The sequence below is a fragment of the Rousettus aegyptiacus genome, unplaced genomic scaffold (assembly GCF_014176215.1).
Source record: "Rousettus aegyptiacus isolate mRouAeg1 unplaced genomic scaffold, mRouAeg1.p scaffold_m13_p_8, whole genome shotgun sequence".
NCBI classification, from domain to species: domain Eukaryota; kingdom Metazoa; phylum Chordata; class Mammalia; order Chiroptera; family Pteropodidae; genus Rousettus; species Rousettus aegyptiacus.
The window spans coordinates 70,985,979-71,000,464 of NW_023416311.1; the positions used below are offsets into that span (position 1 = coordinate 70,985,979).

General features: G+C 32.5%; 1 protein-coding gene across 3 annotated transcripts in view; it reads right to left on the minus strand.

Moving 5' to 3' along the window:
• FCHO2 (FCH and mu domain containing endocytic adaptor 2) overlaps positions 1 to 14,486 on the minus strand; it is a 99,522-nt gene that overhangs the window by 65,935 nt on the left and 19,101 nt on the right. For all 3 annotated transcript variants that reach the window (XM_036225439.1, XM_036225441.1, XM_036225440.1), the window contains exons 3-7: positions 11,920 to 11,994; positions 9,810 to 9,951; positions 9,269 to 9,421; positions 4,986 to 5,090; positions 422 to 520 (exon numbers count right to left, since the gene is read on the minus strand). In XM_036225439.1, the coding sequence (XP_036081332.1) occupies positions 422 to 520; positions 4,986 to 5,090; positions 9,269 to 9,421; positions 9,810 to 9,951; positions 11,920 to 11,994 (574 nt within the window). The remainder of the gene's footprint in view (positions 1 to 421; positions 521 to 4,985; positions 5,091 to 9,268; positions 9,422 to 9,809; positions 9,952 to 11,919; positions 11,995 to 14,486) is intronic.

The following is a 14,486-nucleotide window of genomic DNA, read 5'->3' on the forward strand; positions in this document are numbered from 1 at the left end:
TAATGAAAAAGTTTTATATCTTTAATAATAAAAAAATAACAGACTTCATCTTTTCTACTATTATTTCAATGCATCCCAAAATGTTGTTATTAAACTACTTTTATATTTTTGGTGAATATCTAAGTACAAGGTTTTTAACTTACTGAAGCTGCTATCCTAACTTTTAAAATAGCAAAATTTTAAAAAAGAAACATTCAACAATTAAAAAATTTTTAATATAAAGAGGACTAAGCATAGTTAATTTGAATTATCATCCTTAGTGACCAAATAATCAAAAATTCAGTTTATTTAATATATAATACATGTAAATATATATTCTTTATCTGAAATAATTCAGTATCATGCTATGAGTTTTGGATTTTTAAAGTCATAAATGAACATAAAATTCTCATGAATCAGTTCAACAGAAGTAAAAATTTACCTGGCCTATCTGCAAATGAATTTCCTTTATAGCATTTGACAAGGATCCTATAATTTCCTTTATGTGAATGAGATGAGTTTCTTCAATATCTTGAAATTTCTGGGTAGCAAATATAAAAAAAGTTACATCGATAAAATACATATATATTATATATACAAATATACACATAGATTCTGAAATCAAAAGACCTTTTAGAAGTCATCTCAATACAGCTGACCAAATTTAGCAAGTTACCCATTATTATGTAATGTTAGCAATGCTTTTAGACAAATGGGTTTAGTAAATAAACAAACTAAAATACAGCATTGAAAAAAGTTAACTTTTTGTTATGTCATTTCTCAGATATCGTGAACTTTTTCAGAGTTTGAAGATACCACAAATTAAAATCTATAGTCATGATCAGAAAAAAATAAGGAGAACCAAAAGATAATAGTGTCACAAAAGCCAAGGGAGTATTTTTCAAAACTGAAAAACAATTAGCTGGCAAAGCAAAAACTGTTGTTTACTTCTGAAGACTTTACAATCTAGCCCAGAGACTCTCAAAAGGTCTTTCTAATCCTCGAAATGTTAATACATAGTCTTCAAGAGGAATTCTGTGGTCAAAGAAATTTGTGAAGCCCACACACTCTATTTTAGCAGTTCTCAACTAAAGGTAGGGATGCATCAGATCGCCAAGGGAATGTTTTCAAACTGCAAAACACACAGACCCTGCACGATGACATGGGGGATGGGGGTGGAAAGAGAGAAAAATATTGTTTAGAAAAAATTCTCAGGTTATTCTGATATTTATTCCCCAGGAAGAAAACTACCACCAGACTTGGCTTCACAATAAACGTTAAAAACTGAGAAATATTGAAATACAAAACTTGTTTCACTCTGCTTAACTCAGTGTTTTCCAAATTTCTTTCACCAAACAACCCTTCTGTTTTTCTTCTCTGAATATCTATTAATATCTCACAGAACAATAATATTCCTCAAAACAGGATTTGTGAAATGCTGAACTAGCCATTTTCAAACAAAATACATTTGTCATTTCCACTGTACAAACTTGATTTTATATATATATATTTTGCCAAATTAAAACAGTTCTAAGGCCTGAAAGCCTTGTTATTATTCTCTGGTTTATCATATGAAATTGCCTCACTCCGTATTTAACATCCAGTTTTCTTCAGCACTGAGTTCCATGATAGGAAAGTGCTAAGCCAAATGATTATGTCCATATTTGTGTAAAGGGGCAGAACTTTAAAAAAATATATATCCAAATGGTGAAATTACAGTTTCAGCAGTAATGTAACAATCCAAAAACTTGAATAATTCAATGTTATTCATCAGGAATGGCAGAGTTAAAATAGAATGCTTGTCTTGACTAATTTTGATCAAGTCAATGAGAATACCAACATTGCAAGATCCAGAATTAGTCTTAAGAACTAAGAATATTCAGCAGGAACATGATTCTATTTTATGTTCATGTTATAAGAAGCCACCTTCATCTTAAATTTCTATAATTTGATGAACAAGATATCTTCTCATAGACAGGTAGACTCAAATCCAGGAAAGCCTGGTCAAACAGCCACTAATTTCATATGGATGATCCCTAATTCCAAGAAAGCTGTATCTTCTTCTCATTCTCTTTAGAAACAGGGAATGAGGCAGATCCTTAATTATTTAGAAAAATTTAAAGCATGAAACCACAAAGGAACTCAAAGCACGGTTCAGACAAAATTCTGAAATTGCACTGGGTGTTTCTGTGAGGGAACACTGCTAAATATCACAATTCCTCAAAATTAGTGACCACTAAACTCAGAGCCTAGCAATGGTAACATAGTCTCAAGTGTTTGAATATAAATAAACAAACTTTCTTGAACAAATCAGAAAGAACTTTTCTCCTTACAATTTCAAATCTACTGTTTGTACATACTATTACATGAGTATATTAAAATGTACAATTTTGTTAGCCACTAGAGATATATAAAAGCACTCTAACTCTAAATCTTTAATCTGAGGGTTTTGCTTAAACAAATCTCAGTGTCTTTGAACTAGCCAACAAACTGTTTATAAAATAAAATCTCCACATTGTTTCAAGTTTTTCAAGTACATTAACTGACAGTGGTAAAAAGAATAACCACAAAGAGAAGTCACAATTTTAATCACAATTTTAATTCTGCTGGTGTGCATGTGTGACAGAAAGAGAGAAGGGGTCGGGGGAGAAGGCGGAGGAGAGACAAAGATGGGACACGAGAGAGAATATACACACACAAATTAGCACAGTATGTGTACCATTATCTTTATCTAAAAGCAGCATGGTTATACATCTACTCAAAATAAATTTCCCAACTTGGAAATGGCAAGATAAACAATTAAAATGCCAATTGGGAGAAAAAAAAAAAAGTAATGAGGAAGCAGGAAAAGGAGAGGAAAAGATGAATGCTGAGAATTCTTTAAGAATACATTTACAAGGTAATAGAAACAAACAAAAAACCCTGACTCTAGCAAATTTTAATTCCAGTTTTTTCAAATTAAATAATTGAAAGGCAACATTTTCTTTGCTAGAACTAGTCATTTTGATGCAAAATTAACAAATCAACAATAACTGCCTTAGGCTTTTGGAACTCAGAATTGTGGATAAGGAAATATGAATACTATGCCCAGTCCAGCTTAGGTAGGCTGTTCAAAACTGAAAATCTAATCCCCTTCTAAAACCTCAAACTATCAGTTCTTCATGTAGTCTTTCCCATTCATCTCTATCCATACAGACATATAAGCCCAAACTTGGAAGAGATCTTGATCTCCCTTAGAACTCCCCCATCCATCCCACCACTGCCATCTCTAAATGCATTCACGTATTTCTCCAAGGCCACAACACTGGCCCTCATCCTTCTCACCTTAGTACACTGCCTTCCAAACTGGACTCTTGATGCTCCTTTGTCCTCACTATAATCCATTCTTAACAAAACTGCCAGAATCATCTTTTAAAATGCAGAACAGATCACGTCACATCCCTGCATACAACCCTCTCTACCTTCCAACTACTCTTAGAAGAAAACCCAAACCCTTACTAAGCCTGGCCCTTGTCTAGCTAACTTCATGTCTTCATCATTTCTCCTTACTCAGTGTTAGTAAAAATTTTTTATACTTCATATAATGTGACAGCTCTTTTATACTTCTATGCCCTCAGACTCATGGTCTCCAATGCCTGGAACTTTCTGGCCCCAGAATGAGTTTCTTGCTCATTCTTCAAGTCTCAGTTTTAAATGTCATTTCTTCAAAAAGGGGTTTCCCAACTCCCTAATTCAAATTAGGTCACCACTATTATTCTATCTTGTGGAAGCCTGTCCTTGTAACACTGTAATAATTTATAATTTTATATTTAGGCATGTATTAAATGTCTGCCTTCCTCCTCTGTACTGTACACTCCACCTAGACCAGAAAAATATGTTTTATTTACATAGATATGGTAGACACTCAGCATCTAGCACAGTGCCCACGACATGGTAAGCAAAGATGGATGCATGTATGTCTGGAGTGTGAATCCATCACCATTCCATGTGAGAAGACTCCTTAAAGTCCAAAAAGTCAGATTCATAAGTCCTTCTTTCATATTTACTGAGCGCCTACCATGAGCTGAGAATTGTTTTAAGTGCTGAGGAAAGTAAACGTATTGATTCCTGCTCTCATAGAACTTACATTTCTGTGAGGGAAGACAGACAATAAGAAATACATGTAGAAGAGCAAGTGTACTTTACCATGTTGTTAGCCTCTCATACAAGATTAAAAATAATGTTCTAAGAAGAGGTTCCTCCATCAGCCTCAGAACCAGAATAAAGGTGATGCAGAACAGCTGCAGCTGACCCATAATGAACAAGAAGCATCATGGCAAATAAACCTTTGCTACTGTAAGCCACTGAGATGTAGGGGGTTCTTTGTCACCTCAGCATACCCAGCCTATCCTGATACAATAAATAAAATTCATGGTAAGTTAGCTAATGAAAAGTAGCAAAGAAAAAAAACAAACAGGAGGACAAGAGGGTATGGATGGATGTTTTAGGATTGATTCATAAAAAGCAACATCTTAAACCTAGGCCTTTAATTAAGGTTCTCAGAACATCAAATCGGATGTAATTATCTCACACTTACGGGAGACTGAAAATTTTTTATTGGCTGCCTTCTCGCACTAAAATGGAAGTTCTATGAGAGCAGGGAGTTTTGACTATTTTGTTAACTGCTACACCTTAACATTGAGTCATTTTCAATTTTCTTCTTAAGCAGAAGTCATACATAAAGCTAATAGTCGGCACTGTCTTAATCACCTACCAATGTCCTCATTTTCCCCAACTCACTTTCAACAGCCTCTTCTGATCTATCTGAATAATCTTTTATGATACTTATTGCATCTTGGTGGCTCAATCTCCAAAACAAGATGTATATTTTTAAAATAGCACTATTAAAACATTGAGATAATATACTTTAACATTTCTAACACTAAAAACTTATATAACGGAAAAATTATATTTAACCAGTAAACACAAATATTCTGCTTTCAATTTAAAACCTTAAAAATACCAACCTGAGCTGTTTCTGTCATTTTCTGTTCAAAATCAGCTTTTGCTAATGCATATTTTTCCACATAGAGTTTATAGGTATCAGTAGCTTTCTTAGATTTTACAGCTGCCTGTAACAAAACAAAAACATTGTGAACTACACAATGGACTTTTGCTTTCTTAATATAAAATAATAATCTAAATTCATTTTAATGGATGAGGCCTATGCTGAGTTCAATATGACATAAATTAACTTTAATATCTTTTCAAGTCCTCCTTAGTAATATTTTTTGTTATAATCACACAATAACATAGAACTAAATGTTAATTCTTCTTTCCGGCTGACATTTTATAGCCTAGAGTAAGATCATATACCCACATTATAAGATAGTGTTACTAAAAATTCAAAGAACAAAAATATGACAATACCATCAGAATATGCTTGACACTCCTTTCTATACCAGTAAGTCTTCCTCCTCTCCCCACAACATACACATGTTCCACTGAGTTTCTGATTAATGACTATAAATCTAGCTCAAAAGTTGAGAAATCAGTTTTCCTTGCTGTTTCTCAGTTTCCATTATGCTCCAGAAAATCTATAAATTTTTTAATCACTGCTTATTTTTTCAAGATTTCTATTTTTAAAAATTTGGTACTGTGTTATTATAGTTCCAGTTTTATCAAAGTAACTTATTCAATAAAAACAATATGTTAAATATTAGGCAATGAAGAATATAAGGATAAATTATATAGGGATCTTTTCAAGAACTTCATAAAAGAAGTATAACATACATAAACAGTTAGAAATTGGTAGAAAATAACAAAGCCACAGAAGAAAAGATAGATTCTGTAGAAGACAGACATTCAAGAAAGAGAAAAACTATGTGTAACCTATGAATTGGGGCAGACATATGGATATCAAGAAACTTAACTATTCTCAAAGGGTTGATTAATTTGCACAAAGGAAGTTTGAAGAGGGAGAGGCAGTGAGTTCCCCACTTCCTTCCCAGTCTCATTCCCCTCACTTGCTCCCCAGATTAATTCCCATACTGTGGCTTAGTGTACCCTTTATTGCTTAGTGTCCCTAAAACTTATTTACTTATTCAGAAATAAAAAGGTGTTCTTTTTCTTTTGCAGAGAATTAAAAATTATGTAAAAGACAGAAAATCTACATATTCTTCTGGAACTTTGCTTTTCCTACTCATCATTATACTTTTTAGATTTACCTATGTTAATTCATGTTATTCTAGCTCATTCTTATTTTTTACTTTTGTAATAGAAATTCTAGAGCACATAAAAGAAGGGTAATAAACTACATGAACCTGGCTCTAAGATTACCTCCATTCCTCTCCATCCAATATTTTTTTTTGCTAGAGTACTGTAAATCCCGTATCACTTTACCCTTTTCTTTATTTTACCCATTTATTTCAACTACTGTATAGTCTCATTACATAAAACATTCTCCTACTGCTGAACATTAAGGTTGTTTTACATAAAAATATTTTTTCCCCCAATTTGACAACCAACCTATTTATAATTAGAGGAGTCAAACTTATTTATATGTATTATGGTTATTGGTGTGTTTGGACTTATTTCTTTCAACTTATTTTGATTTGTCTGCCTACCATTCTTTTATTTTGCTCTCTATTTTTTCCTCTTATTGATAAATTTTAATATTATTTTCTTTTTGCTGACTTAGAAGACTTACACTTCTTTTAGTAGCTATGCTTAATGTGCATATTTGGCTAATATTAAATTTAATACACCATTAATAGTAAAGCACATCATCTTGTGTACCACTAAAATAGAAAATGCTGTCAAGTAAACCATGAAATAACACTTTCTTATCACGTTTTTTATTTTATACCTATTTAAAGAGCCCTTTTAAACCTACTTAGAGGTAGATGTTTATTCTATACCACTCCTATATGATACAGAGTAAGAAAAAAAAAATGAATTGTTTGAGATACTCCTAAGCCAAATTCATATTCAGATTTTAACCCTTCACAATTACTTTCTAATTCAGGGATCACTGAGATCTGTTTTTTTCCAACGTAATATTATCCTCAGTGTCATCAAGGGCATTATAAACACAGCATTTCTTTTAAAGTGTTCCATTATCTCCAGATTTTCTTCAAAACACTGGGGCTTACATTTACTTATCTTACTGAAAGGTGTCAACAAAAAGGTGTGTAGACAACATCAAAACTATTCCTTCCTCAACTGGTCTTAAAGTGGTCTGTCAACTAAAAAATCCAAGTATTACAGTTGTCCAATCACGTTACCTGGTATAACTAAGTTCACATGGGCAATAAAACTACACCACAAATACCACTTTAACAACAGCGATAAGATACCATTAAATGAAGATGCACTGATTTCAGAGATGTGAGGGAAAGAAATACCTGGTGGTTTTTAATAATCTCTCTTTCCCTGGTGTCTAGGTCTGAATGTATCTTAACATTCTTAATACAAAGAATATACTTTAAACCTGAGGACTCTTGAATTTCTTCAATTCTGAATTCTTAGCTGTTAAACTTCAAATACTACTTGCCCACCATTCTCTCCATTTTTCTCATCTGAAATTCCTATCAGATGAATGTTATAACCCTTATTTCTCTGTATTATGTTCTGAGTGGGTTGTCTTAGCACTACCTTCAAAATTCTCTCTTTGACTGTATCAAGTCTAAAGTCTACCTTCTCCATTCTTTAATTTCATTTCGATAACCCTATTTTTCAGATCCAATAACTGTTTTCCTATCTGTTAGATCTTGATTCATTATGTCTCCTTTAGTTTCTTAATCTTCTTTAATATAAGTTTATATTGGGTCATCTCTTTGATCATCCTTGACACTCACATTTTTGTTCCTCTGTAATTCTTATTCTAATTGTGAAATTTATTGGTGTCTTAATATTAGATTTCTCAGGTGTGCTCTAGAATTTTTGTTGTTTGCTCATTTCAAATAGGAGGTTTCTTGTTTTTTACCCCCCCTCTTTTCTCTCCATCAGTACTGCTGGACAACTCTATAGAATACAGTGTAAATGGTACCTCCTAGAATTGCGTTACGTGCTATCCTTTACGCATACCCATCCTCAGCTACCAGTTTTCACGTTATTTTTTGCCAGCCCTCTAAGTCCCCAATTTAATATCTTATAAAAACAGTTTAATTACTTCCCCAGAAAAATAATGGTGATATGGCTCAAACAGTCATAAATTGGTTCCTTCACTTGATTCCCAGTCAGAATGGAATCCCAAAAACCCAACTTCCAATAAAGCTTTAATTTAGTCCTAGTCAGCAGCCCAAGAGCCCTTCTTCCTACCCATAGCTTTACACAGTCAATGTGACTCCTTGTGCTTATCTCACATAGGGAACATTTAGTCCCCTTTACCAAACAAAGGCCAAATTCTGCTTACCTTAGAACTTTAAGTTCAACAAGCCTGCATAATCGATCTCTACATGCCACTCCAGGTTTCTGTTCTATTTCTGGTTCACAGGGATAATATTCTTTTTGGACCCTATTATTTTGTTTTCTTTTTTTATATTTTATTCATAACTGCTCTCAGGAATGGAGGTTTTTTTTAAGTTGTGAACTTACTATACCTCATCTTCCCCCCACCCCGCCACTTATCATTTATTGCACAAACATTAAAAATGATGTCACTCCCAAATTCCATCAACTGTTTTAATCTTTCCATATTCTCTTCTAGTTTTTGCCCTGTATATATACCTTTGTAATTATTTTAACTGTAATATGGTTACAATTTGGTTTTCTTTTTTTTACTGGATATTTCAAATACTTTACAAAGCTTTCAAAATTATCACTCCCTATGGCTCATTCCTAATAGAAACTATACCACATCAAAAAATTGAATGGTTGTGGGGAAACATGAGTGGGGGAAAGGGTTGTGGTTTACCACAATACAAGTGTGCTGAATGTCAGCAATAAATCACCCACACTATATATTTAAACTTATCTTCAAGTATCTATGCCTTTCTCAACATACTAAAAGTCTTGCGGCAAAAATGTTTTTACCTCATTTTTGAATCTTATTGTTGAAGCAGTATATCTCATCAATTATCTTTAAAAAATATCCTGTGTGTCACCAACATAAAGAAATCATTCCTTTCTATGTGTCTGTTAATCTACCATACATTTTGCAAATCTTGTTTCACTCAGGTAAATCACTAACAGAGGCACACAGTCTTATCTTTAGTATGAGATCATTCTTGAATGTCTGAAGATTAAATACAGTCTTATACATGACAGTGCTTTGAAACCATAGAGGTATTATTTTTATTATAATTACCTTTTCTATTTCTCTTTGTGTAGCTCCTTCCTTTTTCAAACGTTCCTGTTCTACACACTTGGCATTGTAATTTTCCTTGGATTTCTGGAGGGCCTGAGTTATGCTCTGAATGGTTTGAACAGCTTCCAGAGTTCCTGCAACTTCTTCTTTAGTCTGTTTGGTATGAAATGATTCATCAAAAATGATCAAACTGTAAAGTACTCAATATGTGACCAATCAACCCTTTAGCAAGAAAAAACTGATATCCATGCTAAGCGAAATAAGTCAAACAAAAAAGTAAAGAACCACGATTTCACTCATATGTGGGATCAAAACTGAAAGCAACAAAGAAACAAAAACTCATAGACACAGACGACAATATAGTGGTTACAGAGGAAAAGTGGTGGGTGGATACAAAAGGATAAGGGGGGTCAAATATATGGTGACAGAAAGAGATCAGACTGGGCGATGAACACAATGCAATATACAGACAATGTGTTATAAAATCATATACTTGAAAACCTATAATTTTATTAACTAATGTCACCCCAATAATTGATACCTTTTTATGAGATTTTACTTGTTCTTCTCCATACTTCTGAACTTCCTTGATTAATTCTTGTAATTTTCTAACGAGATCCAAATGACAATTAGCTAATTTCTCCGTAGATGTTTTGAACACATCCCACACTGGTGCAAATGTTCTAAGGAAAAGAAAACATGGGAATAATTTACTAAGAGAAAGAAAAAGTTTAAGGCTCCAAAATAGAACTAGTGGAAATAAAAATGTTATAGTCAGCAATTTTAATTAGGCAAAAGATGAAATTAAAATATATCATAAATTAAATGACAGACTGGCCTTAATTTTTTAATCTTTGGTTGATTTTTAAAATATTTTTGGACCTCCAGTATATAGAAATAGGTTAACTACTTATCACATGTCTGGCCAATGGTTAATTTAAACTAACTTGGTCAGTACAGAATTTTAAATCTTTATGATTATCTACGGTCATGCCACCCTGAACAAACCCTATCCCATCTGATCTTGGAAGCTAAGCAGAGTCAGGCCTGGTTAGTACTTGGATGGGAGACCACCTAGCAAGATCACATGCTATAAGTGTAAAAAATAAAAATTAAGATTGTAAGCTGACAAGGTCCTTGCAATCTATGAGGTCCGCCAAGAGTTGCCTCACCTAAAAAAATTTTAAAATAAAATAAAATAAAAATCTTTATGATTTTAAGAGATGATGTTAACACAAAAAAAAATCACTTATTATTTATGAGAAGTACACATTCCAAAGACAGTAACTTTATTATCAGAAAACACAGTTTAAGTCAATCCATATTTTTTCTACCACTTGGTAACTCAAAATAGATTAGAACTTTCTATATTAAAACCACAGTCAACTGGTTAAAGCTAGCTTCTGTTATCCTACTTTCTTACCCTTTTACTGTGGTAAATAAAAAAGAAAGTACATTTTAAAAAAGCATGTCTAAATGGAGGCTCCAGAAACAGGAGGCTACCAGAAGAGTGAGGAGAGAGATGGAAAAAAGAAGGAAGAATGAAGTTGTTTTGAGGGAGTGAAGGAAAAATTAAAGAAGAACTGGGAGGAAAACAAAACAAAAACAAAAATGGCCATCAACCACCAGTCCCCATTCTCCTTGAAAAGGTGGTAGAACTCCCCATCTTTCTCAACCAGTATATATGCTGCAGAAGGTCCTCTTAGCTGTGACTGTCAGGACTTACATAATGGACAGTGTCACTACCTAGTGGATGAAACTGAGAGTCCAATTCCACTTTACCCAGGCTGCAAAGTAGGAAGATTTTTATTTAAACACACTCAATGACATTAGAGAATATTATCATAAAATAGTTAACCAGTATTTTGGATCACAGACTTATATGTGAATCTGATAACTGATACAGAACCCTCTTCATCAGAAATATGAATACCTACACAAAATTTTATCTAAAATTTCAGAGGATTCACGGACTCATCAGAAACCCAGATACAGAGGATTCTTTCATTGAATAGCACTATAAAAATCTTCGTAAATGTTAGACTAATTATTTTCACATCTGAGCTAAAATATGACCTTTTCCCAAATTTTAGATAAAAAGAGTAAGTCTTCCTTCCAGAGTTGTTATGGTTCAAATTATACAATTATTCTTCCCAGAGTCGTTCAGGTAATGAGAACATCTCATTTTAAATATATTCTTATTATTAATTCATTTTTCAAAAGACACATTTCTTCAATACAAATTTTTAAAAGGAATATTTAATGATGATCTATAAAATCATGACATTTTTAATGTATTTCAGTCATTTTAATAGTTTAAGTTTTTAAAGATCATTGTTCAACAGAATTTAAATAAACTTACAGAAAACTAGAACATGCATAACATATAACATTTATAAAATCAAAATTATACTACTGAATGACTATGTAGTTTATAAAAGGGGAAATCAAGTTTCATTTACTTTGACTGTATTAAGTGATTCAGCAAGTTCAACTATATTTTCAATTAAGTCAAGAATATATTCATATATACATTTTAAGTAATTACATATTATATTTATGAACAATTATATCCTCAATGAAACATAACATTCTGAAGCACTTTGCCTAGATCAAGACTGAAAAAGAGTTCTCCAAAGAAATTAACTCACCCAAGTTGAGAATAATTGCTTGCGGATTTTGCTAGTTTTGTCATTGACCTGGAGTATGCTTCTTCTATAGTAGCTCTGTTAAATCAAATTTTTATATTATAATATCTCTTGGTTAATGACCAAACACAGCAAAGTTATCAAAATACAATTAAAACTGTAAAAACAAAAAGATAACTCAAATTTTATGTTAGAAATAAGTAAGTATGAGATCTTTATGCCTTTTGTGCACATCTACTTAAAAAACTAGTCTGGTGTAGAACTAAAATAATTTGTATCACCAAGAAAACATAAATGAAGTCACTACTCTTTTTACCTTTAGTACCTATGGTTATTTAAACAGGAAATACAAGAGTGCTGCATCTTGTAATATTCTCTCTCTGTAAACTGTGTGAAAGTCATGTTTTTAATACTTACTTGGTGTACTTAATATAGTTTTATTATTCTTCCACATGGTGATTTCGTTATTATGTACATTTACTAGAACAATAGATTGATGATCATCATTTACACAAAACTAAATATGAATTATTAGCAAGTTTAAAGTTCTGAACTTTATGGCTTAATCTATTATGTGATTAGATCTAAAATACTAACAAGTATTTCACACTAGAATAATGTGTTTTATATAACTATTTAGCTGATAGAATTTTAGGCTTAATAAAAACAAAACATCAACCAAAGACATTAAATATGGGATAGAAAAAATTTTTCCACAGACAACATAACCTACATATACAAAATATGAGGCTGTCTTGGCCTTCGTAACACTGCATAACTTAAGTTCTACCTTATCTCTCCTTAATTACCCTGTTCCTTTTTAGTCTGTGCTACCTTGAACAGTGGAACAGTCTATAACCACCATCGCCCTTCTATTTACTTTGACAGGTTCAACTTTTTATCTCCACCGCTCTTCTATCAAACCATCTGTTTAATATCTAGAAACAGTACAATTCTACTTAGATATCTTAATCACTTCAAACTCGAATTATCTAAACTAAGCTTATCTCTGAACTCTTCCCCAGCCCCATTCAGCTCTCTAACAGTATCTGTCTCTCACTGTTGGCACTGTGACTTTTTCCTGCTCCTTTAAACTTTGTCTTCTTAATATACTACATTACAAAGGCAGTATTTTAATAATTTTTTTAAAAAGTTAATACAAAAAGTAATATTAATATCTCAATGGAGAAGTTTAACGGCTAGAAAAAAGTGGTTCAATTTCTAGTGATAATGAATCGATATAAAAACTTCGCAATGAGGAAAACTAGAAAAAACATGGAGGAAATTGGGGGTGTGACCAAAAGGCATCAGAGAACTAAACAGGCAGTCAAGAATCAGTAGGCTAAAATCCGATGAGAGAAGAATATCCAGAGAAGTGAGTCAGATATGTAGGGCAGCTTTTCCCTTGGGGGCATCTAGAAGAGGCAGCTAAGGCTGAGAAGTGAAGCAGAGCTTTCCAAAACCTCACAGGATGAGGGAAACCAAACTATAGATTTAGACTTGCCAATGGTGGGAAATCTCATGTCCCTTAAGTGGAGACGCAAAGAGTAAGAATGAACCATAAGTAGGCAAGCTCTCAAAGGGACTATAATCCATATCTTTTCAAACTCATACTGGATCCCATATGGATGCCTCATACAAATTCATAAAACTACCAGGCACATAAGGAAACAAAACAAGATAAACAAAAAACAGGAACAAATTAGCAATGTTCCAAAAGCTGAGGTTATAAAACTTAGACCTTAGGAGTTTATTTATTATGTTCAAGGAGAAAGTAGATTAAACCAAGTATTTCAGTAGAGAACTAGATATTATTTTTAAAAAGTAGAGGAAAGCAAAGCAAATGTAAAAAAAATACAAACTTTATATGAAAACAAAAATTAATATCTCAGTGGATGAAGTTTAACAGATTCAGTATACTTTTGTGAGAATAAACTAGAAGACAGGTGAGAAGAATCTCCTGGAATAAAACCGAGAGAAAAAAGAATGTAAAACAGAAAAAGAAATAAAGGACAAAGCAAAAAAAAAAAAAAAAAAAACTAACATATGTTGTAAAAAGAGAAAGAATGGGTCAGAAGGATTATTTCCTGAGATGATAATATATTATTTCCTGAGATAATAATTAAGTTTTTTCGAATAACAAAAGATATCAAACCACAGATCCAAGTAACCCAACAAATCTTAATGAAAGATAAACAAAAAAGATATCTATACCTAGTAACACCGTAGTCTAACTGGTAAAACTCAAAGACAAAAAAGTAAAACACAAAACTATAAAACTCTTAGAAGATACAAGAGAAAACCTAGAACCTTGTGTATAGTGATGTCTTTTTAAATACAATACCAAGATACAATCTGTGAAGAAAATTATTGACAAGCTGGACTTCACTAAAATTTAAACTTCTGGTCTGTGAAAGATAATGTCAAGAAGATGAGAAGACAAGTTATAGACCCAGAGAAACTATTTGCAAGGACACACCTGAAAAAGGACTGTTATCCCAATATACAAGAACTCTTAAAATTCAACAGTAACAAACAACTTGATTAAAAAATGGGCCAAAGACCGTAAC